Below are 26,725 nucleotides of genomic sequence, written 5' to 3'. Positions count from 1 at the left end.
TCACTAAAATATTCTAGTTATATATTTTTAGATGAAGGAAAATTGCAGGGTGTACAAAGAACATGTGATAGTCCAAATATTCTGCTCCTCCAGCACCACCAACACCCTGAAGTACATCAGCTAGCTATAGTGCAATGAGAGAAGTCAGGACCTGAATAAGTTATCTTTCTGGCTTCCTACCAAGATCCCCATCACCAGAGAAGCTACTTTTTAGCCAATTCTATCGACTGAGATGCAAATGAAAATGCTGAGAACATTCGATCCAATAAAAGTTGAAATCAAGCAATATTCCAGCCAAAGGCCTGAGGACTTGTGTTCAGAATTAGCTGTCTCCAGTTAAGGTTTTCTAGTGTAGTTACATTGCCCAAATATTTTCTGATTACAAAAAGTTGAACAAACCCAATTTACTGTAGCTAATTACGACCCAATCAATATACTATCAATCACCTGAGACAGGAAAATTTTTCTAAACAGTGCTTTCATGCAGCATTCTCAATAATCAATTTGTCAATTTCCTGATTTCACCACCTCTTTGGTCCAAATCTGGGCTAAAGGACAAAACTGTAGAGATCGAGAGTGGCAAGCCTTTTAGCAAGACAACATTTCGCCATGTGTGACATCAAGGTGTCCTGAATACCTGTCAACAAGCAGAAAGGAGAAAAAACAAATGGCTGGAATCAAACCTCAAAAAAAAAGGCAAGAGTACTAAACTCAAGTATCAAGGGTTCTTTGGCTTGGCTTCGCGGACGAAGATTTATGGAGGGGGTAAAAGTCCACGTCAGCTGCAGGCTCGTTTGTGGCTGACAAGTCCGATGCGGGACAGGCAGACACGGTTGCAGCAGCTGCAGGGGAAAATTGGTTGGTTGGGGTTGGGTGTTGGGTTTTTCCTCATTTGCCTTTTGTCAGTGAGGTGGGCTCTGCGGTCTTCTTCAAAGGAGGTTGTTGCCCGCCAAACTGTGAGGCGCCAAGATGCACAGTTTGAGGCAATATCAGCCCACTGGCGGTGGTCAATGTGGCAGGCACCAAGAGATTTCTTTAGGCAGTCCTTGTATCTTTTCTTTGGTGCACCTCTGTCACGGTGGCCAGTGGAGAGCTCGCCATATAACATGATCTTGGGAATGCGATGGTCCTCCATTCTGGAGACGTGACCCACCCAGCGCAGCTGGATCTTCAGCAGCGTGGACTCGATGCTGTCGACCTCTGCCATCTCAAGTACTTCGACGTTAGGGATGAAAGCGCTCCAATGGATGTTGAGGATGGAGCGGAGACAACGCTGGTGGCCGTAGGTGATGCCGGTAGAGGACCCATGATTCGGAGCCGAACAGGAGTGTGGGTATGACAACGGGTCTGTATACGCTTATCTTTGTGAGGTTTTTCAGTTGGTTGTTTTTCCAGACTCTTGTGTAGTCTTCCAAAGGCGCTATTTGCCTTGGCGAGGGAAGTCAGCCTGAAGAAAACTGAGGTCCTCCATCAGCCAGCTCCCCACCATGACTACCAGCCCCCCCACATCTCCATCGGGCACACAAAACTCAAAACGGTCAACCAGTTTACCTATCTCGGCTGCACCATTTCATCAGATGCAAGGATCGACAGTATCAAGGGTAGTTTATATTATATTGCAGCATATTTAAATTTGCAACTTAAGTATCCATACATAAGCAACACTGAGATAATATTTAAGCATCATCCAAGCGCCAGTTACATATACAACACAAAAATGCCAGAGAATGACCATGACTCCAATTAACTACCTTTCACATTCAACAGTATTACCATGCCAGTATTACCATGCCAGTATCTCATCAATCAACCTCCTCGAGGCCACTTTATCCCCCCAACATTTAACCTGTTTTGCAGTTCTACTGTGAACTTTAAAACTTCAACATTTAACTGAATACCCTTTATGTCCATTTGCACCTACCCTTTCCTTAAATATAGAACCTGTCTTGCATTAAAAATAGCATTGCTCATCTGTCTCAACCAAAACTAAAAATCAACATTTACTTCCTTAAATATCAATTAAAATGATAGTGGTAAAACCATCCACCATCTCTACCCAATAGGTAAAAGACTGTCAAGATTCTGATTTCAATTAGAAGAGCATGGACAAAAGCACAAATACCTCAATGGATTCATTTTATTTAAGTTAACAAAATAGCAACAAAGGGCAGGATAGTTAAGAAACTTGGGAAATTTAAAAGATACACAAGTACTAAATAATATGCCCTTCTACAGCTAGAGGAACCGTGACTGAAGCAAAAGTATGTATGGGCTAATATTATTTGCATTTATATTTTTTCATAAAAACATTTTCACATTTTTAATGCAAAGTTCTACAATACTTATTCAAATTCAATAAAAAAGCACCAGGAGGCATCATACAGAGAAACACATTTATTGTAACACCAAAGTATGCCTGAAGTAAATTATTTAAACTGAAGTACAAGCCTTCCAAGTTGTGGAATACGAAATGAGAAGCGAACCTGACCATACAACCAACGAGTGACGTGTTTATTATGTGGTCTAGATTCACAAGTTTTCAAATAAATTTGTCAAAATTCAACACGTCAGAGTGGGAGATAAAACTGTTCATAACCCCAAAGTTCATAGTGTAGTAGCTTTAGCTTTGAAGGTTTTATAAATAGTACACTAGAGAATCTAGAGTATTTACAACGCAAGCTGGAGAAATTTAATGGCAACAAAACATGCCACCAACCCATCTCCACAGACTTGGGAGGAATTAGCCAATTCTTAATGTCACTGTTAACATAATTGAACAAACCCCAGGTGAAGATAATTAATTTCAAAATATTGGACTGAAGACCAATTACCTTCTGGGTTTTCTATTGCAGTAGCTATATTTTAGCTCCACAGATGCACAAATCATGGTATGTGTACATTAACAGTGACACGATTCTTCTATTAAAACTTTGACTAGGATACATTGTTCTCGAGAGGTTAATGAGCATTTTGCATCATGTTGTAGCATGGCTTTAATAAGTTGTATAATTAATTCAGCTTGTCAATTTAATGACAGATTGCTCACTTTAATCTAGAGATATTTATCTGCCTTGATTAAGCACCAAAACATTTCTTGTACTAGTCATAATCCCCAAAGTCATCCTTGAAAATATGTCAAAAACTACAGAGAGAAAAAAAAATCACGTGAAGTGAATCACTACATTTTAGCAAAAGTAGAAAAGGAGCATTTGGTCACATAAAGCTAATTGGGGAAGTTAACTGTCTTAAAGTTAATGAAGGCAATATGTTCTTTGTCTGAAAACCAGCTTTCTTAAAAGCACCTCAAAAATAACTTGAGAAATATAAATTGGACTTCGACTGTGTTTATTTTTTTAAGAAACAATCTGTGAACACAAGGAATGGAAACTAAATCTCAATAAAGACGAATGCAAAAGAATTGTGAGTTGAATATTCATCATTCTGCCAGCCACAATAAGATTGAGCTATTTAACAACTAGTTAATGGGACAAATTTACAGCCTTTAAGTCCCATTTAAAATAAAATTGTACGACTAGCCCTATTTAAGTACTACTTTTACAATCTGTTCCATCAAGATATTTGTTTTTATTTCAGACTGTCATCACGTCACATCTGAAGCACGGCATAAGATTGGGTAACCAAGGGGAATTATAAAGTCGCATAATAGCAGACAAAGACAATCCAAAGAATAATTTGCTTTACAAGATGTAGTCAAGTTCATAGCGGACATGTGTATTTTTTTCATCATTGAAGATTCTTGGATAATGTGCAATTAGGGCATCCTGTGAACCAATGTAGATGGAGTTGTAGATCTTCCAATACACATCCCGTACTTTTCTGGCTGGATGGAATAAGCCCTTTCATAAAGAAAGAAAGACAAAACATTACTATATTCCTCATGAACAATTAAGGATTTAAATACTGACAAAATACATTTAAATGGTTACTTTTAAAATTAAAAAATGTTTAAAGCTGTAAGCCATGGGATTTTTTGTATTCATTAAATGCTCATGAAAATCTCAATGAAAGGACTGAAATATTAAATAAATACACTTTAAACATGTAGTATGAAGTACTGGCAAATTAAAACATCGGATTGACAAAACAGCACAATCTAAATTGTGTACTTCCTTCTGCTCTAGGAAAGCACCAAATCACGCTGAAAACCAGGAAATTAATGAATTATTCTGATATTTAATATGCTTTACAAAAGTCTTCAACTTTTGCATCTGTGACTGCAATTTCAGAACATATTTTTGAAACTAGGCCAAATTCAAGATAGAGTTCAAATTTATTTGTCATCCAATTCTACCAGTACAACCAGACAAAACAGTGTACTCTGGTCTATGATTCAGAACATTGCAAGACACACATACAGACATAATACACATACAAACGATTCATAGTATCAATGTACAGAAATAAATATCCTTCATAAATAGTGGAGTCAAGGAGAGTTTTTTTTAAGCAGTCATCTGCAGTCTCACTGCCTGCAAGAAGTGGTATCTTTTTCCCTGACAGGTGTATCTGGAAGATGCTGTGTGCGGGGTGGTAGGGGTCCTCAACAATTTTACAAGCCCTCTTTAAACAATAATCCTGAAAAATCACATCGACGAGGGGAAGAGGGCAACCCCAGTAATCTTCTCTGCTGGTTTTATGGTCTTGACACCAATCTGATGCTCTACAGCAACCATACCACACAGTGATACAGCTGGCCAAGTCGCTCTTGATAGAGCTCCTGTAGCAAGTTGACAGAACCATGGCCTTGCCTGCCTCAGCCTTCTCAGGAAGTGCAGTCACTGTTGCACCCTCCTGACAAGTGAGGAGATTGTTAACTTTAGCAGTGTTACTGTGAAAAGACTGAGCCCCTACTCCAGAGAGGGAGGAACAAATCTTCTACCATAGCTACTCATGTACTCTCTCTTGGTAACACTGGAGAAGATGACATGCAAGGCAATTTCTAGAACGTGGAGATAAAAAGACTTACAATAGTTAAAATGTTATTACCCAGATGTATGTAAAAACACAGAAATGGTGGAGGAACTCAGCAGAACTTGCTGCATCAATAGGAGGTGAAGATGAAGGGCTCATGCTTGAAATGTCAGTTATTCATCTTTAGCTCCTATGGACAAGTTATACCTGGTGAGTTCTTCCAGCATTTTCGTATTTTTACGACAATCACAGGATCTGTGGCCTTTCGTGTTTCACCAGATGTCTGTGAACTACAGTGGACTGACAATACTTTGCATCCAAAACAAATCTAATCCACTATTAGAATATGAAAGAACAGGAAACAATGATTTAAAAATCACCTGTAAACAATATTGTAGCATTCTGCAAGGACCCAATGCAACCCTTAGACCCTCCAATGCTCCCATCACTGCCTGGATTACATGTGGTGATGTTTCAAAAACATTGGGCCATACATAATTGAGCAAATGATTAAGGGCGTCTTCACAGCCAAATCCATATACTCCCAGAGACATGTGTTGCACAACTGCACTTGCTGTTTGTCTATGAACCAGGTCTCTGAAGCAGGAAAGACAAAAAAAAGACATTAATTAGTTATTGCAAAACAAAATGCAAATATTTTCTAACAAAATTGTTTAAATAATACTTTAAAGTCAAGATTCTGTAAAAACAATTCAAAATTAAGTCAGTCGTTAAAAACAACTAAGATGTACCCATTTCCAAATATTTTATTTTATTTAGTTTAGCATCAGACAGGCAAAATGCCCTAATTGCCTTCTGGAAAGTGAAAAGGATTCTGTACCAGACTATAAATGAATCCGAGACTTCTGCAATCAGGCAGTGTACAAGTTGAAGTTCGAGTGCGAAGATAAAAAGGTCTTTTATAGCTTAAAAGGCAGTGATGTCGGAATAAAACTATGGTTTTTTGTAGGAGAATGATACCATGGAAATTAAATAAATCCATAAGGAACAGGCAGGGCCCCCACTGTTTAAATGTTACCACACAAGTGAACTCAGCAGAAAAGGGAGGTGAAAGAGAAACCAAATTCATTGACAATTCCTCTGCCCCCAACTTACAAGTGCCTATCAACTGAGCTCCTCCAGCAGCTTAATTTTAACCCTAAGTAAACATGTCTTATTTAAAAAATGTTGCTTTCTTTGGAAAAATATTCTTTCCCTGACAACTTTCCTCACAATGGGCAGTAGACATAGGTTGCTTCACAAATATGAAGGTAATTTTTGAACTATTGAGCTTCAGTAAGAAGAACACAAATCCATTTCCCATAAATATGATCTGGAATCAACGCAGACAGAAAGAGAAATATTGGGTCTGATACCGAAGATCATTCTCTTGTTCTTTCAACCACTTTCATGGGATCTCATTCAAAAGTGCCATTTCCAAAAGTGGAAATATGCCACCAATAGAGCAGCAGATTTGTCAGCCTCAGAAGTGCATCTTTAACTAGATTAAATTCAATTTTAAAAAAAAAGTTTTGTGTTCACTGCTGGAAACAAATTAAAATAAATCTCAATTTTGAAATGTGTTTCAAGACATAATTATCACTAGCAGTTAAAATATTGGTCATTCAAATTCAGAATGAAACTCACCTGTCCATTAAAGCATCTTCAAGCAATGGGGTAACCGCATAAATATAATCCTTTCCCATTTCTCCTATGTACTCAAACAAGAACGAGAGCGATTTGAGCACACCATTCTGCACATTTAGCTCAGGAACTCTATACTCATTCATTAAAGCAGGAAGCACTGTGAATGGAGAGCAGGTTTCTGCCACAATGGCAATAGCTACTGTAGTACAGACCCTGTTCTGACGTTCCTGAACTTTCAGGTTATTCAACAGGGTGGCCAGTACATCATGTGGACTGAAAGAAAAAATCAACAAGTGAAACATGACATCCGAAAAAGAACTTCAATACTGGTCAAACAGTTTCAGAAATTTCAATTGCATTTCTGTGCAATACAGAAAGACAATTATTTTTATAATATAATTTAGCTGTTTAACAAAATAGGGACAAACTAAGTTTTTTTTTACAGAATGGATTTCCTCTCTTAGCAAACGAACTGTAGTCATGTATCATGCAACTTTACAGCTTTTCCAATCACATAACTGAACTTTTCCATTGACAAATCAAAACCGAGTAACAGCAGGTGAGCCAGTGATACTGTCATTAACTCTCTCACAACTTACCCAATAGCTTTTGCAATGTAACCAAAAGTGTTTACTGTTGCTCTTCTAATGGCTTTTTTATGCGCCTTCAAAAGTTCTAACAGTTCAAAGCAAATTCTCATCCATTCACGAGCAGATACATACTCTGCACCCCTGAATAAAGGACGTTCAGAAAGAAGAAATAAATCATTACTGCAAAATAGTTCATTTTGTTTTTATATACAATTTTTAAAAATTCATGGTTTCCGGCACCTATGAGGATTGGTAATTTCCTAGTTGCTTAAGACTGTGTGTTGCATGAATGGAGAACTAACAGCAAGGTGTGCCAATTTTATACTTCTGTATTTTTTCTCCCCATTTATTTTCCATGATTTTTTTTGGCCGGTTGCTTGAATTCTGGCCAATAGGAATTTTGTTGCTTATATTGATTACTGATGGAAACTAATGTAGCTGCCTGCTTACATAATTACTCAATACGACTTAGGAAAATAATGTTTATTTGGCCAGATGGTTTACTCGTCTAATTACCGATCTGCGATTCGTCCAACCAGGTCAATGCAATTCTCCTGGACCTTCTCATGCCGGTTCTTCAGAATGGGAGTAAGCCGTGGAAGCAGATCTTTAATGGGTGGAGTCATTTTATGCATACCTACATATTAAAGTTATTAAAATAAAAGTTTATTGTAATATTCTTTTCAAACATTTCTTCAAGTTAATCGAAAATAAACATTCTGAATTTAGATAATACATACCTATAACATTTACAATAGCTTTCAGAGCTCCTAAAATACTACCCAAAACCTCAGGATACTCTTCTCCCAGGTATTCGTATAGTACAACACCCAAGTGACCCATTAATTTTTCCTACAAAAGAAAAGGCTGGTCTATTAGTTGACTTGATTTGGACTAGAAACATAATTATAGTAGCCAAATCTAATATTGTTTTGAAAAACATACATACTTCTTGACAAGTCTTCATGACGACTGCAATCCGAGATATTAAATCTGCAGCTTGCTGGCGTACTTTTGCAGATTTATTGTTGAGACGCCATAATACTGTACCACAAATCTGAGGTAAATAGGGCTTCACACGTTTGCCCAATGCATTTACCACAGTACCAAAACCATTCAACATTACCGAATCCTACGGAAAAAAAATGAATAAGAGTAAATGTATGGAAGGGAATAAGACACAAAAAGACTACAAAGGGTTAATAAAAACAAAATGTATGCATTAAAAGTAGAAAAAAAAAGAAACCCCAGATAACTCAGATGCAGCAGAAATTAAATAGCCAGCAGCTATTTGCATTGCTATTTTCAGTAAGATCACTTAAAACTTAGCTTGCAGAAGCAGTTGAATCCACATGTAAATGCACACCTCAGTAGTCTGTTCCTGGAATGCATACAAAATGCCGTCAATAAGCTGTTCTTCTAATTTGTGATCGATGTCTGCAGCTCCCAGGTTACCCATGATCTTTTCAATAGTTTCCATCACCATTTTTCTGTATTGCTCAGCTTCATCTTTTAAGTCATCAACTATCCTGGAAATTATTTCTGCAGCTCCAACCTTGTTTGCAAGCTCCACAGTGGTATCTACTAACTGTCAAGAACAGGAATAAAAATATTATTGTGAGCACTTAAAACTTTATATCAGTTACCTTGTCTGAAATCTTCAGCAGACGAGGTGATTCCTGGAAAATCATTTCAATCACATTAAAAAGATTTGACAAATCTCTAAAAATTATAGTATCCCAAGGTCAGGTGAAGCATCAAAATTTGCCCTGCTGCAACTGGACATGGAACAGTACAAGGTCAGTTTCTATATGTTAATTGAAACAGAAATAATTTGACATTATTCCATTGCAATAAATATTAATTTCTAATGCAGTTTCCAGAAAACTATTTGATTGCAATCCTTCTGTAATTTTCTTTCCTTGACAGAGGTTCTCTAAGTGAATGTGCCAAATTTAAGTTAGAAAATGCAGTTGTCTGGGGTGCGGGGTGGGAGAAGAGAAATATGCTTCTATCATAAAATGGAAATGGATATGGATAAATAATGAGACGTTTTATATACAAACCTCCAGGATTGCTGCCATATAGATTAAAACAAAGAAAATTAAATATATTTTACAAAGATACAATGATTGTGGAAATATTATGGAGTCACTAAAATACATCGTGAACATTGGTGTTGAATGAGAACAATAAGAGCTTATCAGAAAGAGAGCAAAGATTTCTGATGGGTGGACAGTGCAAGACCAAACCAGTTCAAGGTTTTTAATGATAAAGTTCTCAACAAAAGTTCATTGAAAAATTTCCAAATGAAACCAGCAAACACAGCAAATATGATTATGCTACAGAGAGGTAGACAAATTAAGTGGGGGAGAAAAAAACTATACAATAGGAACTACAGACCTAGAATTCACTGGGGAAATCTGAGACCATAGAACATTACAGCATAGAATACAAGTCGTTTTAGTCTGTGCCGAACTATTCTTCTGCTAAGTCCCACTGCCTGAACCCATTCTATATCCCCTCATATCCCTGTTAGAATGTTGTCCACAGCCACCATTCCAGTTGGCAGCTTGCTCTGTACTCCCACCACCATCTGTGAAAAGAATCACCCCCCCCATCTTCTCCCTAAAAAGCTCCCCTTTCACCCTTATGTCCTCTGGTTTGTATCTCACCTCAGTGGAAAAAGCCTACTGCAAATTTACTCATTCGTCTACGCTCCAAAGACCAAGCCATTTTAACCTTTCCCCGTAACTCAGTTCCTCAAGTCCAAGCAACATCCTTGTAAATCATTTCTGCACCTTTTCAATTTTATTGCTAACCTTTCTATAGTTCGGGGACCAAAAGTGCACACAGTACTCCAATTTAACCTCACCAATGTCTTATACAATTTTACCTTCAGTCAAAAGGCAATCATCCACTATCACTCACTGGCTTCTCCCATAATGCCCATGTCAAATTCAGTTTACTTGCTCAACATGACTACAGAGCAACTAAACCTTCTTTTCCTTGTCAAAGGCCTTACTAAAGTCCATGTAGACAACATCTCCAGCCTTTCCTTCATCAACTTTCCTGGGAACATCCTCAAAAGAGAACAAGATTTGTTAAACAAGATCTACCACACACAAAGCCATGTTAACTATCTCTAAACAGTCCCTAACTATCCAAATATTTGTATATCCGGTCTTTTAGAACACCTTCCAATAACTTACCTATGACTGATGTCAAGCCTATAATTTCCTGAGTTATTTTTGGAGCCTCTTTTTTTTAAAAAAAGATCAGAACAATACAAGCCACCCTCCAGTCCTCCACCATTTCACCTGTGGCTACAGTCATTTTAAATATATCTGTGAGGGCCCCTGCAATTTCTGCACTAGCCTCCCTCATGGTCCAAGAGAATATCTTGTCAGCCATCTTGAATTCAAGACAATGAAAGTTTCTGATTTTCAATAGACAAATAACTGATGAGGAAAATTACTTTGGTATTTTTGCATAAAAAATAAAATACAGATAATAAAGTATCATCAAAAACTGATGAATTACTCCGAGGACTGTAATGGAAGATTTAAACTGTGTTTTTTACTTCTGTAGCTTTTGCTTCTGCAAGGCTGAGAACCTGCCTGTTTTTTTTTTAAAATCAGCAGACATAATCTAATTTACACCATGAGGCCCAGGATGCATATGAATTAGTAGACACACAAATTCCACCATGGGGCCCAAGATGCAGTTGAATCAGAAGACATAATCTAATTTACACTATAAGGCCCAGGGATGCATATGAATTAGTAGACACATCTAAATTCCACCATGAGGCCCAGAGATGCAGTTTTCTTTTGTTGGTCGCAGACTGTCAGGAGACCTTGAAGATTATTAAATCATTTGTTCAAAGAGATAAGATCTGAAGTAAACAACTTTTGGGTAATATAAGCCATGGTCCCACTGCTGAAGTTTGAGACTCTCCAAGAGGTGGCAACATCTCTCAGAGAGTCCAGCTAACGTCCCAGTCGAGGGAGGTGGAGAAGCTGCTACACCGGCACCCCGACAACCTACAAGTATGCAGTCGTTGCCTTGCTTTGGCAGTTGGGACCAGTCCAGGCGTTGATAAGTATAATTGGGAAGGGCTTGCATATTGTAGTGTGAATTCAGCTTTAGATTTAGTAATAAAGACTTGTATAAACTGAACTGTGTGTGTATGTGTCTATTTTCTTTCGGTAGCTCAAACACTGTGACCAATCCTAAAACGAACAAAGAGGTATAAGTTTACCCAAGACAAGGACTGCAGTGTTAAAGTAATACTTCAGTTGCTGAAGAGCCAAGCTCAAATAGATGCGTGATCACCTCAAAATGATGACCTACCAGCTAAATGAATGCCTTACAGATAAGTGCATCACATCAAGGTCATGAAGATAGTTTTACCCACTTTGTTGCTGCTGGAAATAGTGATTAAAAATCCCCACATTCTTTTTTAAACTCAGTCAAGCCAGGTAAAATGACACTGGGATTTTCACCCACCACAAGCATACAATCATCTTTTCTGAGCAAGAAATTAATTTGATTAAAAGATTAAAGATAATCAAATTAATGCAACTACCGTGACCAGACAGGAAAAGCTCTTTTATGGCAAAGGAACTTAAAATGTCTGACATGTACTATTTAGTATGGGAATTTTAATCCAGTCTAGTAATGGACACAACAAACATACCTACTGCAATTAAAAACTCGCACATTTACATCTGCTCACAATAATATAGCTTGAAGTAGTCTAAAATAGAAGGGGCCAGCTATAAATGAGTCATGTGTTCTAGGCAGCAAAAAGGTAAGAGAATCAGCAATCTCACAACCAACAGATCAGTGCTCAGCTTTGCAGTCCTACCACGACTAGTCACAGGTGGTGGTCAAGTCAAAAGTCAATGGAGAGAGGCAGCTAGAATATGTCCTGCTATTAATTGAGACAATTCTAAATAATTTCTAACTTGTCAGCTGATATACTTGAATTAATTATAGTCGTCATGCAATTTGCTTGAACTATTTGAAATATATGATAGCAGTAATTTTATCTGTATGCCTGTGTTTTCATCTATTCCTGAGCCTTCACTCCACACTGACTTTCATGTGCTTGCAAAACCTACTACTTATTTTCACATTCCTTATTTTAAATTGATAGTTCCTCTGTGAATATCTGTCCTATTGTATTTTATGTCTCGTGGCATATTGTAGTAATTTGTGTACATGTCTGGCTGCAGCAGGCAAAATCTTTGGTGTATCTGTACACTGTATGTATGAAAATGAAATCTGTGCCTATAAAACACCTCCTCATTTCTGCATGTTATAATTTTCATTGTGAAATCATTTAAGCATAATTTTTATCTCCTGCCTTTATTCAGGACTGGCTTCATTATTTGTTTTTAAAATTAGATATATGAAACCCAAACATTTCCACCCAAATAGAGTTTTACCTGTCTGTAGTTTCTCCGGTCTAAAGCCATACGATGCTGCCAGAAGTGTTTGAAGAATGGAGGAAGGATTTCAGTTTTGATGTAATTGGCTTCCACACCATCTGTTCCGCAACATTGTTTCACCACCTACAAATAATGGTTATAATTACCAGGAGCTACTGTAATTAAAGTGGGTTTAACTAATGAAAAACTAGACAAACTCCATTCTCAACAAATGGAAGTTATATATGTGTTCTTGGGTTACAGTCTACTTACTTCAAAAAAACTCATTCATCAAATGAATAGCTGTATTCGGACCATTTTGGATTATTGTCTGAACTTGAATAAAACTAATAAATTGTATAATGCCACTGCTTTTAACATATTTAGATTTCAGCAATCCAAAACGGATTATTGTCTTAAAAGAAATAATGGCTCAGATTTATAGTATTGATAAGCCCATGTTACCCCATACAAATCGTTTTAGGACATTAAAATTATTCCAAAATGTTTCTGATGAATAAACTTATTAAATCAAAAGGGAAAATAGAACATTGAGGGTTTTCACCTTATTAAATGCACTAGCCCTTTGAAAAATCTTTCCAATTAAACCTATCACTGTTCTCTTGCTTCACAGCCCTGAAAATGTTCTTTTCCATGCTGCACATTATTTCATTAGGTTGGTTCTCTTGACTGTTTCATCCAGGCTATGTACTTCAAATCAGTTATTTTCTTAATGTACTTCAAATCAGTTATTTTCTGACATTACCCCCACCTTTCAAGTTTCATTCATTAATTAAATCGTAGCAAAAATACATACATATTGCTCAAGACATAAAGGCTCACATCCAGTTGCAAAAATGTGAAGAAGCTAAACTACAATATTTAGATAAACAGTAGGTTCCCCATTATCCAGTACCGATGGGGATTGCGGATGTTGGATTTGCGAATTTTCTAGTTGACTGAGACTCACTCTTCCAATGCTGAACTAATACAGTTGCATTAAAAATGTAATCAGAAAAAAAATCAGTATTGTAGTGTTTAATTACATGAAGTTCACTTCAATCAGGTAATTCCCATAACTTACAAAATTTAAATTCGTATCCCAGTTGCTGGCACTGCAAATTATGTGCTAGCCGCTGTGCTAACCGGGCTGTCACATCATTATCAACCCCCTCCTGTTTTAAACTTGCGTATTATCTACCTACCATACATGCCGGCAATGTAGGATGGGCCTGGAAACTTGAAAATGTCACCTCAAAAATCGGGTCATTATATGCTGGGTCTAAAATTGAATCTTGACAGCCAAGTCTCAACATTGCTGCCACCCCCCACCCCCACTCATATGCTATCCCCATCCTAGCGGTTCCCTCGGCGCAACTTCCTCGCGCTGACATCCCGACTCACCTCCACGCAAGTGGTGACAGTGAAAAGAATGCAGGGGCACTGCTAGTTCAGGGGCAAATCTGCGCGTACCCAGTGAAATCTCATTGCTCCCATCCACCCAATCTTATTTATCTGCACCCGTCTATTTATTTCCTCTGTCTTTTTGACAGTTGTTTGGGTTTCCAGTGGATTGAATTCTGGATAATGGAAATTCTACTGTACTCATAAGTTGTTAAGTACATTTTGTAAAGTACAACTGTAATAGATACAAACTTACCTTGAGTACAATTTTTTTCATTTCTTCATCAGGAGACTGAAACTCTCTGATAAGGATCAACATCACTTCTCGTGTATAGTAGTTTGCATATTCAGCATCCATAAGGGGAATCAGGTATCCAATCGCCTTTAAAAAGGCAGCCAAACCCTACAACAGACCACATTAATGTTACATGCTGGAAAACAAGGCTGAAGCATTCAAAACCACACGGTAATTAAAAAGAGCAAAATGCTGTTTGGGACGAGGATTCTCCAGTAAGCCAAGACTGAAGGAATATATGGACCAAGCCAACAAATCCCAATGGATGGATCAATTAAGCATGGTCCTGGAGAACGACACAAGTGGGAAGAACAGAAAAGGAACTTCAAATTGATTATTAATTTTTGTAAAATCTTTATCTGAAATGTCTAGCATATTGTCAACATTTTTTTTTTATAAAAGTTTTTCAGATTCTAAAATCATTAACTAAGTTGACCATTATAAGTTCATGTCTAATGGTAATAAGTAATGTCATTATGCAAAATAATATTTATAATGCAGCAACATCTGCTCACTGGCAATAGTTAAACCACTGAAAAATCTACAAATTCTGCTTACTTTGCCCCTGTGCTGTCGAATACCTTTCCACAATGGTTTCAGAACAGAGTCAAATGACTCAATACCATATGGGGTTGCAGCTTCAGCCAAGGCAGCAATAGCCAGAGCACTGATCGTTCGTACCTTCTGCTGCTCATCAACAAGACCTATCGAGGGATTGGGGGGGGGGGGGGGGAAGGGGAAAAAGTATTTGATTTGATAAAATTATGCCATCACTCAACTACAGATATACTGAACTCAAGTCACCATGTAAAACTATCAATGTGCATTTGGATCAGATGATTTCATATGAAATAAGTACAATTTCTCACTTGGTCAATTAATAAATGGGATAGACATAGCCTTGAGAAATATTTACTTCAATACTTACCATGTTCGATAATCTCAACTAAGCTCCTCAAATGAGGCAAGATGGCACAACCCATAAGGATGGCAATCTGCTGCACAATTTTGATTCCTGTGTGCCGAGCCTGCCACGATTTCTTGCTCTTACACACAGCTTTGAGGAAAGGCAACAGTGATGGAATACCCAAAGCAGAAGCAACAACAGCAAAGGCTCTAGCTGTTGTGTTTCGCACATATTCATCCATGTTATCAATATCAGGACGCATAGTGGAGATCATGGTGGCAAGACCTGCAGCCTAATTATACAGATCACAAACAAAAGTCAATCCAATGTTCAGGCAAATATTTCTCTACAAAACTATGGACAGGCAAACCAACTTTCTAGTTTAAATGTTATTTTGGATTGAAAAGAAGTTGAAGATTGTATCAGACCTTTGCCAAGTTGGAGATAATTTCTCTGCCTTCTACTCTTGCATAATAATCTTCATCAATCAGCAATGGTTCAATAACCACAAGAATCTAGAACAAAACAATGCAATTATTTTGTTAATAAAGCTATCATATACAAATATATATTTGTCACCATCACAACAGATAGTAGTAAATGTAAAAGCAATGCTTTTGATTGACAGAAATAAAATGGGATTACAGCTTCATTCACATACTGTACATCTCCCAATACCATTTAAAATCATTTCTGATTGCTGTGTAAATGTGGAAATAAAAACATTAATACTGACAAACAGATCTTACAATTCTATCAAAAACAAAAACTATTAGACTCAAACCTGTTTTCACTAGCAATTAATCACATTTACCATTGTTCTACCACCTCTTTAACAATACTCTTATCTTCACAAATTACCATATTTAATGGAACTTCCCCACCACCCCCCAATAATTTAAATTAGGTGAGTAAGCACCGACAGTGATAATTTTCTGATAATTTTCGCTGAGTGGCTCACTAGCATCACTCATCTATTGTTGGGAGTTGATGGTGGGTGGGTGGGTGGGGGGAAGAAGTGGGTCAGAGGCATCAGTGTGTGGGGCTGGTGGTGGGTTGTCGAGAGATTCTACTGGCGGCCCTGTCAGTCCCCGCTGCCCTGCATTCTCCCAGCGTTCCATTGTCTGTCCCCACACTTATCCCACCGCCACACTCCCCCCAACCAAAAGCCCACCTCCAGTCCCCACACTGATCCCTCCATCCGCCCCCTACCCCAACATCAGTCCCCACATTGATCCCACTGTCCAGCACCCCTCTCCACCCTGGGAGAGAGTGGGGTGGGGGGACCAGTACAGGGATCAACAGCCAGCTGCCGAGAGAGAGCATGGCAGCGGGACCAGCATGGGGACCAACAGCGGAAGTTTGTTTTTATAAAATGTTTTTTGTTATAGCCAAGCTGATTTTGTTTTCTCTTGTAAATTACAGCAGTATTATTAAAAAGATTTTTCCTGTTATCCTAGTTGCATGTTTTGTCAGGTTTTTTTCTGCTCTACTGTAGCTGCATCTTTCAATAACATTAAATGCTTACCTGTAACTATACTAAAAAATTCTTAATATTCCCAGCTGAAATGGTGGGAGGAGGTGGGGGGGGGCTTCTGATATGCCATCAAATACAGTAACTAGAATGACTCATTCAAACACAAAAGATGCCTATAAAATCCTTTTTCCTCTCAAAAACCATTGCATAACCACTTTTTGGATGTTACTTATTTTCCCATTTCCTACCATGAGCACGTGAAGCTAAAAGCTATCAGACTCAATTCTACAAATTAAAAACAGGCATCAAAGATGATCTTATTGGTCCAAGTGGTTCAATTTATTACAGGTACACAATCCTTTATCCAGAACCCTTGGGGGACAGTGTGTTCCGAATTTTGGATTTTTCCAGATTTTGGAAAGCCAGATTTAAACCCACCCCTGAATTGTGCTGCCGTATCCATCCCCCCCCTCCCCTCCACCGACTCGCACTCCCGGTCTCTCGCCCGCCTGACTCGTGCTGCCATCTCTCATCCCACATGCTGGATTTTGGAGCTTTCCGGATTTCAGATAAAGGATTGTGTACTTGTACACAAAATATCATTATCTAAAATCACACAAGAGACTGTAGATACTGGAATGTGAAGCTAAATAAACATGGCTGAAGGAACTCAGCAGTTTAAGCAGCATCATGGGACAAAAAGAACGATCGATGCTTTGAAACAAAATTCTTGGACTTGGGGGTATTTAGAGAAAGAGGAGTCAGATGGAGTGGGTCATGAGAAGACAAAAGATGTCACTGATATAAACTGATAAAGTGACAATGGTGGTATAGAGAGACCACCAGGTGGAACAAAGCTTTGGGAGAGGAAAAGGAGAGTGAAAGTGCAAAGGGGAGAATTAAGTCAGGATGCCATCAATAATGATCTTCAATTTCCAGTAATGCCTTGACACATTTTCTAAATTTCCTTCCCTCTCATTTTCTCTTGTCTCCCCGTTCCTCCTTTTCATTCCCCTCCCCAGCCTCACTACTTCCCTACCACCCAAACCTCCTTTCCCAGCTTCCTAGCACCTTCCTTTCTTTCCTCCAGAGTATACTTTTCTCAACCCTCTTATTCTTCCTTCCATCACCAGCTTATTTTTCCCCTTACTTCCCCTTCCATCTGTATTCACTCATCACCTGCCAACAAAAATCCCCCCCCCTCCTTTTATTTGGGCTTTCACCTGTTTCTTGCTATTCCCAATGAAGGGTTCTGGCCCTAAACATCTATGTCTTTCCATGGATGCTACCTGACTTGCTGGGTTCAAGCTAAAACATGTTTATATGTTGGTTTAGTGCCCTATGGTCCAATGTCCAGAAGTAACAGGATATGACAAAACTTCATAGGATATATTAAGTTTATATTAATAGTACCTGGCAGCCTAGCTGCCACTAAGAAAGAGAAATAAATTCATGAAAATATTATCGCTGCCGATCAACACCTGTTCACACTGCTGGGTAACAATCCAGAAAGCACCCTCACAAGGTTGTCATTGGGAACTGGGAAGGGGCAAAAAAAAATGTAGTGTGTAAAATCTCACCCAACAAACGCAGACATACCTTGTGTACATAAGGTCGAACTAAATCATCCAATTTGTACAGGATTCGGTCAATAACTTTAACCAGCAAGTGGCGCTCCTGGTCTTCAAGAGTAGGAGACATCAGCAATGGGAGAATTTGATTGAAGAGGGGACCAGCTCCAAATTCTCTGGCTTTATCAGTTATTTGACGAAGAGCAGCCTTGAAGTGGAACCAGAAAATAAAGTCAAATATTTTCAAGAATGACACCACTAATTTTTACACTCAGAAAAATATTGTGCATACCTTCCTCATTGGAGGAGTACCATTCTTTATCTTCAAAAGCAACTTCATTATCTTTCTTTCCTTTTGTTCTTCTGGGCTCAGGGTAGATTCATCCACCTCAACCTGGGAAGCACAAATAAGAAAATATGCCTGTTAGTGCAACACCTTGAATGCTCAAAACTTCCTTTGTACTCAAACATAAAATTTAATCTGTACTGGACACTATCAAACCTGTGATTAACGTTTTAAAGTAATTGAAGTGACTCCCAGTTTCTTCATTATTTTCTCTAATCTCCAAATGAAATTCTTTACTTTTTGTTGTTCCAATTGCATGCTTGGCTTCATTCTCGCTCTTTCCACCTCATTCCACTTTTTAAAAAAAAAGTCCCATTCACAATCTCCAAAACATCCTACACAGTGACCAATATTTTAGATTTAGTGTTCTGCATATGACAAACACCACAAAAATGTGCAAATCTGTTTCGAGATCAAGAGTTTCAACATGAATGCTACTGTATTCTAGGATGTGAAAGCACAAGCTTTCAAGTTTTCAAAGTTTTAATTTCTCCGAGTGTAAACCTTCAGTTAGTGAATCAGCACATAGAGACAATGACAAACATACATGGGAAGAAATCATTTTACTTCCAAATTAGAAACTTAATGATGCAGCCTGCACACTTGCTGATACAGTTAATCTGACCATAATCTCTATCTTATTCATGTTCCACGTAGAAACTTAAATATTACCAGGCATTAACTACACTCACCAATAATTTGTCAAAGTACTGGATGTCATCAGGTTTCAGGAATGGAAGATTACCAGAGGGCTGATCGTTCATATTCTTTGCAGAGCGTTCCTCAGATTGCATATGGAAACCAGTCAAACCTCCAAGTGGTGTTGGTGTTGCAGTCAGTTTACGTGCAGGTGTTCTGATTGGAACATAACCAGCAGGAGGTGGAAGGACCTGAAAGCATTTAAAAACAAACTATTAATCTTCCATCTATTTCTATTAAGAATTCAGAAGATAATATTTCCTTACCATTAAGCACCATCTTCTGTGTACAATTATTGCCCTATTTAATGGCATCTCTGGTGAACATTTCAATTTTAAAACTTGAAATAATATCCAAACTCATCTGCCTTTCGGTGGATATTTATTAAATTGTAGTGACGGCTACCCTGCTTACTGAATAACTCCACAACCAAACGGGTTGAGTTCAGTGAGCAAAACGGATTTATTGAGGTCTGCCTGGCTGTTCTTGTACTCCCAGCCCGGACCTGGCTGAGAACCGCGCCATGGGCCCGGACGCCGTCAGGGCGTCACACTGGCTTCTAAGCCTGGTGCCAAGGTCAGGAAGAAACCCCCAATGGACCATTTTGGCCGCCGGCCCCGCCGCGTACGTCACATGCAGGGCTGGTTCGCCTGCCTAATGGCGTGCCGCCACAAAACGTCTTTCTCAATATGATATTATCTTAATTTGCCATCTTGATGATAGACCACTTCTGAGACAGCTTTACCGGAGGTTAAGCTCTTACCACTATGACTAGCTAAGGACTTCTTCCAAATCTAGACACGTTTTCCAAATAGGAATTTGAATATTGTAATGGTTTCATTTGAAAGTGCCGCCCTATCTTATACTCACGTGGTTACCAATTAATCATTTTTAAACAATGCCCAGATAGAAATTAATATCATCTGGTGCACTGATAGAGTGCGAGAAAATGGTGTTTCATGTCTGCTGCATCATTCATTGATAAGTTACAACAATGCCCGAGCCAGCATTCCTGACCTTGTCGCATCGATCTCTACAAATCAGAAAAATAAACCACTTATTATGACCAATGTTTAAGGATTAGCTGCTTGATTAAACCAGACTATAATAACCAATAATTAAAAAGTGCAGATTCTGAAAATCAAAAATATAAATGGATGCTGTAAATACTCCGGTCGCACTGGATAGATTGAGAGCTAGAAACACTAAACTTGTCAGGTCCAAAATACAAAAGTGCTGTGAAAACTTAAGTTATGCAACATCCAAGAAAAGCAAGAGAGAAAGTTGATGTTTAGGGCTTGAGCTCTTTTTCAGGTATCCCAAAAAATCAGGCAGACACTTTCTCAAATAAGGTGGGAGCAGAAGAAGCAGAGGGGAGGGACAGGTGACAGGTGGATACAGGAGGGGGGTGGGGAAAGAAGAGATAAGAAAGGAATTAAGCAGTGAAAAGCTTACTGGGTAGAGGGATGAAGAAGACGCTGAGAAAGATAGAAGGGGAGCAAGAAAAAGAAAGCGAGAGGGATGAAGAAAAACAAGAGATCTGGGGGGAGAAGGGTTACCAGAAATTGGAGAAGTTGATATTGATGCAGTCTGGTTGGAGACTGCTGAGACAGAATTCAAAGCATTTTTGCTCCAATTTACGTATTCTCAACTTGGCAACATGAGGCCAAGGGCAGATATATCAGCGTGGCAAATGGAATGCGGAATTGAAGTGACTGGCTACTGGGAAGCCCTTGATGTTATAGCAGACAGAGGAGCGAAGGCACTGAATGAAGCAACCCTTCAATCAGTCTCGTCTTTTCCATTTAGTGGAGACTGCACTGGGAGCACTGGATGCAGTAAATGGGCCGAACAGATTCACATATGACATGTTGCATCACTTGAAGGGCTGTTTGGGGCCCTGAATGGTGGTGATGGAGGAGGTAGAGGTGCCACTGTAGTACAATTTTCAGTCTCAGTGTTAAGAATCAGGAGTGTGACTGACAGAAAGTGATGAGTGAATCAGGGAGTTGCAGAAATGCAATCCCTATGCAAAGTTGAAGGTCAAGAGGAAGAGGTGTCTGGTGGTGAGATGATGTTGTAGTAGTTGGCAGGAATTCCAGAGAATAACATGTTGGATGAAGAGGCTAGTTGATGACGATGAAAGGAATCCTGTCTTGTTGGGCTTGGGGGGGGGGGGGGGGGAAACAGGTTAATAGAAGGGACCAGGGCAGATGTGCAAGAAATAGATATACAGGTGAGAAAGGAATTACTAACAGTAAGAGGTATGTTTTCTAAAGGAGAACATCTCAGATGACATGGAATGGAATGCCTTATCCTGGGAGCAAATGTGGAGCACATTACCTTGTAGCCTTCAGGAAACATTGCATCCAGTTCTTCATCTGTGAGTGGACGATTCCTTTCATCAATTTCACGTTCCCAACGCCAAGCCTGTAGTTGCTCAGGTGTCATACTCATCAAGTGACCTACAAAATTATTTATTGATATACATTTTCTCTGGAATTTTCAACCATTCCAAACTTCTTGAAGAATTCTGTCTCACAATTTTTCAAATTATTTATATTATCAATGAATTGGTTATTTGTTTAGTTGGAAATTAACAGAATAATTAAATATCAGCATGAGGGAAAGGATTATGAAGCATAATGCTCTTTGCTGAAAATTTTAAGTTGTATTAACTGGCTTTGATAGTTTAATTTGTTCCATAAACATTATTGATTAAAAAAAAGCCAGAATTAAGTCAACATCTCCAGCACAGAAAACATCTTCAACTGGAAATCAAAAGTGTTCAATAAAAACAAAATGTTGGAAGTACCCAAAAGATCAGATGTAGACAGAGAAACATAATTAACATTTCAGGTTACTAATTTCCACTGAAGTATCTTGCTTTTGGTATTGAAGTGTACATTTTACCAAGGATGAGGACAACTCCAACTTCAATAAAGTTGACTCCTTCCCCTTTACAGTCCATAGTCAGCAATAAAAACAAGTCATATGTTAAGATACTGATCGTCTTCTACTCACTATTAAACTTTAAATGTGTACTCAAATGTAAAATACAGCATTTATAGTGAAAGAGCAGACACAAGCTCAGTAAACATTGTTTATGCTTCATAATCAAAGCTACATACCAGGTGTTGGTGTTGCCATAGCCATTGCTGGTGTGCCTTTTGGAGTGATTCCACTGGGGGTAAGCAATGGAGTACTGCCACCCATCTGACTAGCTGGTGTTTCATCCCAACGAGATTTTCTTTTGCTTGCGCCAGGGGTTGGAGTTTCACCTATGGAGTCACCTCCACGATCTGTGCGTGGTGTCTCAGCCCATCCACTGCCATGTCCAGGTGTTTCTAAAACAAAAGACAGTGAACAAAAATCCAAGATTAACACTAAATCAGGAAAAAATATAAACAACTGATCACCACAATAATCTCTGTAAATGCCCTTATCCTATTGCCAATATTTTAACATGTCCAACATTATTCTGCTCCTCCATCTGTAACTTTGGGTGGTGCAACATTATACATTTATTTTTAGAATCTATGTCCTGTGAGCCTGCGCAGATCAATTGGCACATGCATTAATAAATGCCAAAGTTCACACCTGCTTCAAGAAGGCCACCATTATACCAGCACAGAAAAAAAACATAATAGGCCAAATGTCTACCAACTTGTGACTTTGACATCCACCATCATGGTGCTTTCAAAGGCTGGTAACGGCTCACATCAACTCAAACCGACAAGCCAGCCTCGACCCACAACAATTTTCCCACCAGCCAACAGTTCCACCTTCCCAACTTCCTCTCAGTCCTGCAACACCTGGATGCCAAGGACACCTGTATTAGATGACTGTTCATTCACTACAGCTCTGCCTTCAATATCATAGTCCCGGGCAAACTAATTCTTAAACCGGGATCTTGACCTCAGCACTCTCCTCTGCAATTGGACGTCCTGCCTAACAAGAAGCAAACAGTGATGATGGGTAACTACATCTCCATACTCAACATTGGTGCTTCTCAAGGATGTATACTCAGTCCCCTCCTCTCCCTCTACACCTACAACTGTACAGTTCAATACCATTCCAACTCCATCTTCAAATCTGATGCAAACACTTATCACTGGCTGGATATCAAGTAACGTTGAGACAGAATACAAGAAAGAGAGACAGTCTAATGGCATGGTGTCAAGTTAACAATTTCTTACCCAACATCAATAGGAAATAATCCTCAACTTCAGGAGGGGACAGAGTCCATATGTCTGTCCACATAAATGGCACTGAAAAGAGCCAATAGCTTCAAATATTTAAGAATATTATCTCCAGTGATCGGAGATGGGACAAGCATGCTTATGCGATGGTCAATAAATCATACCAATACCTCGACTTTCTCAGAAGACTGGAGATTCAGCATCTCCCCTTGTCCCTATCAATTTCTGTAAGTGCAGCATCAAAAGCACACTAATCAGATATATCTGATGAGTGGGCACTACTCTGCCCAAGACAACACCTACAAAAGGAAGTGAATGCAGCTCAGAACATGATGCACTCTTCCACCCATCGACTAACTTCATACCTCACTGCCTTGAAAAGGCAGCAAATATACTAACGGACCCATCACTCTGGGCACACACTCTTTTCCATCCCATTAGGAAGAAGGTTGAAAGCATACAACAACAGAAAAAAGCAGCATGCAGCCTTGAGGCTCCCAAATGAACCCCATAACAATACCATCATGTTGCACCTGCTTGGGACTAACTGATCTTCCTTTTCATTATAATCCTATATTGTATAAATGTTCCACTTTACACAGCTGTGTGAATATTAGATATCACCTGTTAGTCTGATTGGAGAAGAACCACTCTCTCAGTTCGAAGTAATTTTGTGACCAATGAACCATTATCAAAATGATGGACAATCTGGATCTCTAACTTGGAAATGACAGCCAAATGTCACTGAATAAAATTTATAAAGCTCTTGTAAAACACCAAAATTATGGTGTTGGTTCAGATCTTGTTCACATTAGTTTTCATATACCACCATTACAATAAATGTCATTTTTAAATTACCACTTTCTTCTATTATATGCAAAATCAGAAAGTGCTGGAATTGCTCATGTAAGGCAGCTGGAAGGAGATAAATGTTTTGAATCATGACCCATCATTGGACTCTGACCCCCAGTCTTTAAAGACATGGTTCTGATTTGTCAGAAATCCTCATGTTAAAAATACTTTCAAAAGAACCATCAGTCTAATTGCAGCAATTTAATTAATTTTGTTGAAAAGCTGTTTTGATCTTTTGACAGTTCATCCAATGAGCAAATATCCACCACTTTCAATTCTAGAAGCTTATCAAATAAAAGTCTTCATCGTTAAAAGTGATTTATGACTTAATATTTTAATCTGCTCAAAAATATTCCACAAAATTCCTTGATTATTTTTTTTAAATAATTACTACAGAGGTAGGCAATTTCCAAACAGAAAGACAATCACACCTCTATCTGTTTTTGGAGTTTCATCCCATCTGTTTTTGCGTACACTGGAAGTTGCACCTCCATGACCTGGTGTAGCATGCCCAGGTGTGTCTCGTCCAGGTGTAGCAGCCCCTGCTGGTGTGTGACTAGGAGTGGGTTCCCACATTCTTGAGCTTGGGGTTGCACCAGGAGTCTCACTACCCTTTGATCGACCAGGGGTTTCATCCCAGCGACTCTGAGAAGGAGTGTTTCCAGGTGTGTGACCAGGAGTATGTCCAGGTGTATGGCCTGGTGTATGCCCAGGTGTATGCCCTGGAGTCTACCAAAATAACAAAGTTAATTTGTTAATGAAAACTAATTCACCATTGTTAAATTTTCAAATATAGAATCTACACAAATGCTCAGGTTATCATATTTTAGAAATCAGCATATCAATCAATTCACTGGATTGAAAGAAAAAAATTCAAAATTTTGTACCAAAGAGGATCCTGAAAACTGAAGGATAGATGGACTCAAACAACTCAAAATAACATGATTTAGCAATGCAATGACTACCAATAAATGAAATGGCATAGGTCACGTAAAAAAAAACCCTTTCCATTATGTTGTTAAATGTTCTTTCTTTGGCTTGGCTTCGCGGACGAAGATTTATGGAGGGGGTAAAAAGTCCACGTCAGCTGCAGGCTCGTTTGTGGCTGACAAGTCCAATGCGGGACAGGCAGACACGATTGCAGCGGTTGCAAGGGAAAATTGGTTGGTTGGGGTTGGGTGTTGGGTTTTTCCTCATTTGCCTTTTGTCAGTGAGGTGGGCTCTGCGGTCTTCTTCAAAGGAGGTTGCTGCCCGCCAAACTGTGAGGCGCCAAGATGCACGGTTTGAGGCGTTATCAGCCCACTGGCGGTGGTCAATGTGGCAGGCACCAAGAGATTTCTTTAGGCAGTCCTTGTACCTTTCCTTTGGTGCACCTCTGTCACGGTGGCCAGTGGAGAGCTCGCCATATAACACGATCTTGGGAAGGCGATGGTCCTCCATTCTGGAGACGTGACCCATCCAGCGCAGCTGGATCTTCAGCAGCGTGGACTCGATGCTGTCGACCTCTGCCATCTCGAGTACTTCGACGTTAGGGGTGTAAGCGCTCCAATGGATGTTGAGGATGGAGCGGAGACAACGCTGGTGGAAGCGTTCTAGGAGCCGTAGGTGATGCCGGTAGAGGACCCATGATTCGGAGCCGAACAGGAGTGTGGGTATGACAACAGCTCTGTATACGCTTATCTTTGTGAGGTTTTTCAGTTGGTTGTTTTTCCAGACTCTTTTGTGTAGTCTTCCAAAGGCGCTATTTGCCTTGGCGAGTCTGTTGTCTATCTCATTGTCGATCCTTGCATCTGATGAAATGGTGCAGCCGAGATAGGTAAACTGGTTGACCGTTTTGAGTTTTGTGTGCCCGATGGAGATGTGGGGGGGCTGGTTGATGGAGGACCTCAGTTTTCTTCAGGCTGACTTCCAGGCCAAACATTTTGGCAGTTTCCGCAAAGCAGGACGTCAAGCGCTGAAGAGCTGGCTCTGAATGGGCAACTAAAGCGGCATCATCTGCAAAGAGTAGTTCACGGACAAGTTTCTCTTGTGTCTTGGTGTGAGCTTGCAGGCGCCTCAGATTGAAGAGACTGCCATCCGTGCGGTACCGGATGTAAACAGCGTCTTCATTGTTGGGGTCTTTCATGGCTTGGTTCAGCATCATGCTGAAGAAGATTGAAAAGAGGGTTGGTGCGAGAACACAGCCTTGCTTCACGCCATTGTTAATGGAGAAGGGTTCAGAGAGCTCATTGCTGTATCTGACCCGACCTTGTTGGTTTTCGTGCAGTTGGATAATCATGTTGAGGAACTTTGGGGGACATCCGATGCGCTCTAGTATTTGCCAAAGCCCTTTCCTGCTCACAGTGTCGAAGGCTTTGGTGAGGTC

General features: G+C 39.3%; 1 protein-coding gene across 3 annotated transcripts in view; it reads right to left on the bottom strand.

Annotated features, from left to right (window-relative positions):
- Window positions 1-2,379: 2,379 nt before the first annotated feature.
- sf3b1 (splicing factor 3b, subunit 1) overlaps window positions 2,380-26,725 on the bottom strand; it is a 75,521-nt gene continuing 51,175 nt past the window's right edge. For all 3 annotated transcript variants that reach the window (XM_069934560.1, XM_069934561.1, XM_069934562.1), the window contains 19 exons: window positions 24,792-25,089; window positions 22,438-22,653; window positions 21,650-21,771; window positions 19,300-19,497; window positions 18,554-18,655; window positions 18,290-18,469; window positions 15,642-15,728; window positions 15,235-15,505; window positions 14,865-15,010; window positions 14,268-14,414; window positions 12,626-12,751; window positions 8,536-8,757; window positions 8,119-8,301; window positions 7,910-8,021; window positions 7,686-7,806; window positions 7,179-7,310; window positions 6,580-6,852; window positions 5,313-5,529; window positions 2,380-3,857 (listed from right to left, as the gene is read on the bottom strand). In XM_069934560.1, coding sequence (XP_069790661.1) covers window positions 3,699-3,857; window positions 5,313-5,529; window positions 6,580-6,852; window positions 7,179-7,310; window positions 7,686-7,806; window positions 7,910-8,021; window positions 8,119-8,301; window positions 8,536-8,757; window positions 12,626-12,751; window positions 14,268-14,414; window positions 14,865-15,010; window positions 15,235-15,505; window positions 15,642-15,728; window positions 18,290-18,469; window positions 18,554-18,655; window positions 19,300-19,497; window positions 21,650-21,771; window positions 22,438-22,653; window positions 24,792-25,089 — 3,312 coding nt within the window. In that variant the 3' untranslated portion in view covers window positions 2,380-3,698. The remainder of the gene's footprint in view (window positions 3,858-5,312; window positions 5,530-6,579; window positions 6,853-7,178; window positions 7,311-7,685; window positions 7,807-7,909; window positions 8,022-8,118; window positions 8,302-8,535; window positions 8,758-12,625; window positions 12,752-14,267; window positions 14,415-14,864; window positions 15,011-15,234; window positions 15,506-15,641; window positions 15,729-18,289; window positions 18,470-18,553; window positions 18,656-19,299; window positions 19,498-21,649; window positions 21,772-22,437; window positions 22,654-24,791; window positions 25,090-26,725) is intronic.

The sequence above is a fragment of the Narcine bancroftii genome, chromosome 4, assembly GCF_036971445.1.
Source record: "Narcine bancroftii isolate sNarBan1 chromosome 4, sNarBan1.hap1, whole genome shotgun sequence".
Taxonomy (NCBI): domain Eukaryota; kingdom Metazoa; phylum Chordata; class Chondrichthyes; order Torpediniformes; family Narcinidae; genus Narcine; species Narcine bancroftii.
This window is presented reverse-complemented; position numbering and strand designations above follow the sequence as displayed.